This window comes from Cynoglossus semilaevis, chromosome W (genome assembly GCF_000523025.1).
Source record: "Cynoglossus semilaevis isolate Cse_v1.0 chromosome W, Cse_v1.0, whole genome shotgun sequence".
In the NCBI taxonomy this organism is placed as follows: domain Eukaryota; kingdom Metazoa; phylum Chordata; class Actinopteri; order Pleuronectiformes; family Cynoglossidae; genus Cynoglossus; species Cynoglossus semilaevis.
Window position 1 is genome coordinate 6,066,430 of NC_024327.1, and position 2,130 is coordinate 6,068,559.

The following is a 2,130-nucleotide window of genomic DNA, read 5'->3' on the forward strand; positions in this document are numbered from 1 at the left end:
TGGGGGCGGCGGCCGCAGTAAGGCGGTCGCTGTATTGGTCCGTTGTGGTGAAGAAGGAGCTGAGCCGAAAGGCGAAGCTCTCGATTTACCGGTCAAGCTACGTTCCTACCCTCACCTATGGTCATGAGCTTTGGGTCATGACCGAAAGAACGAGATCCCGGATACAAGCGGCTGAAATAAGCTTTCTCCGCAGGGTGGCAGAGCGCTCCCTTAGAGATAGGGTGAGGAGCTCTGTCACACGAAAGGAGCTCGAAGTAAAGCCGCTGCTCCTCCACATTGAGAGGAGTCAGCTGAGGTGGCTTGGGCATTTACATCGCATGCCCCCCGGACGCCTCCCACGGGAGGTGCCGTCCCTCTGGGAGGAGACCTAGAGGAAGACCTAGGACACGCTGGAGCGACTATGTCGGTCGGCTGGCCTGGGAACGCCTTGGGGTCCCCCCAGAAGAGCTGGAGGAAGTATCGAGGGAGAGGGAAGTCTGGGTGTCCCTGCTCAGACTGTTGCCTCCGCGACCCGGCCCCGGATAAGCGGTTGATGATGGATGGATGGATGGATATAAATATGCAATTAAAACATATTTTTACAATATAATAATAATAATAATTAGGGCTGTCAAAGTTAAGACAATGATTGTGTTAATTATTTAGTTAATTAATTAATCAAGATCAATCTCCCTAATATCTCATTTTAACACATTGTGAGGGTCTGTAGACTGATTAAACTTTCTTAGGACAACGATCTAAACAAAGTTTAAAAAGCAACTCTCAACATGTTCTACAAACAATCATGCCGCTGCACAGTAATGACTAAAATTCACCTACGTCAGGAAAAAATATACTTTGTAATAAGAAAAAAAAGCTTTTTGTCACATTTAGGAATGACAATTTACCTTGATTAAACAAGATTAATTGTGATAATTTACAATTGTGATGAATCAAGATCAATAAGGATTAATCTACAGCTGCCCTGTAAATAAAATGATTCATAATTGAAATAGATTGACAGTAACAATAAAACATAACAACATACAGAGGTGAAATTGACAACACATTTTTAAAAAGTATTTGCTAAATGTTAGCCATAAATAAATATTGTATAGAAATTAGTCATTGCTAAAATGCACAATATAGAAATCAGACAAATATCTCAAAAGCAACAATGCTAAATGTTAGCACACAAACTGCTTAAAGGTAACCATATAAGAAACAATAAATAACCACAAATTATGGCCATACAAAAAGTAGCATAGGGTTACATGCATCGAAACTAAAAGTATATTATTATAGTACGTAATAATATATGAATCCTTGGAGAACTAAAAAAATAGCAAAAAGAGCCATCAGCTGTTCATTTACAGAAAAAATGATTGGCCTGCTGTCCAAACATTGAACACTTGTCAGTGCTGTACCTCAGACGACTGTGAGCTGTGGGGGTGACGGAGGCAGTAGGTGAGGAGGACAATGAAAGTGGAGATGAGGCTGCGCTGATACCCATCAGGGAGGATGAGGAGGCGACATCTGGAGCTGACATGTCTCTCTTTATCTCCTCGCTGCTCCTGCGGGACACTGCTATAGAAACAACAAACCGTTGAACTTTACTCAGCCTCTGACAGGGAGAATAAAACATCACTGAGGCATCCCTAACCTGAGATTGCCTTACTGGAATCCATGTTGGAGACCCTCTGAAAAACAGATGGAGGTCTGCTGGCTGAGGCCCCCCTGAGAAGATGCTCAGCTGTGGACGCCCACACACACACAAAAGCAAGAATAGCACAGGATTTACATCAGACACAGTGTTTCTATACGGCATTTCCTGTGAAAGGAGCGGGGTCAATAAAAAGCCACATTCCAGGACCCCAGAGTTGCGGGAATACCGAGGCACGAGGAGGAAAGAAAACTATAAATCAGTGAAAAATAAACCCATCTTGTGAGGTTACAGTGGATTCTGTACGTTCACATGCAGCACTTGAACTCATTACTGGTAAGAATGAAACTGAGGGAAGTTCTACATAAAGTGCTGCCTCATTATTTGCTGCTTATCATCCTCAGCTCTCGAGTTGTTGTAATGAAGAAATACCATCAATTAAACCTGCTGACTCTTAATATCAGCGGGGGGGGGGGGGGGGGCGGCTC

General features: G+C 43.4%; 1 protein-coding gene across 1 annotated transcript in view; it reads right to left on the reverse strand.

Moving 5' to 3' along the window:
* LOC103397045 (cytospin-A-like) overlaps positions 1-2,130 on the reverse strand; it is a 53,244-nt gene that overhangs the window by 12,808 nt on the left and 38,306 nt on the right. Inside the window, 2 exon segments of the mRNA XM_008335296.3 lie at positions 1,407-1,563; positions 1,643-1,732. Coding sequence (XP_008333518.1) covers positions 1,407-1,563; positions 1,643-1,732 — 247 coding nt within the window.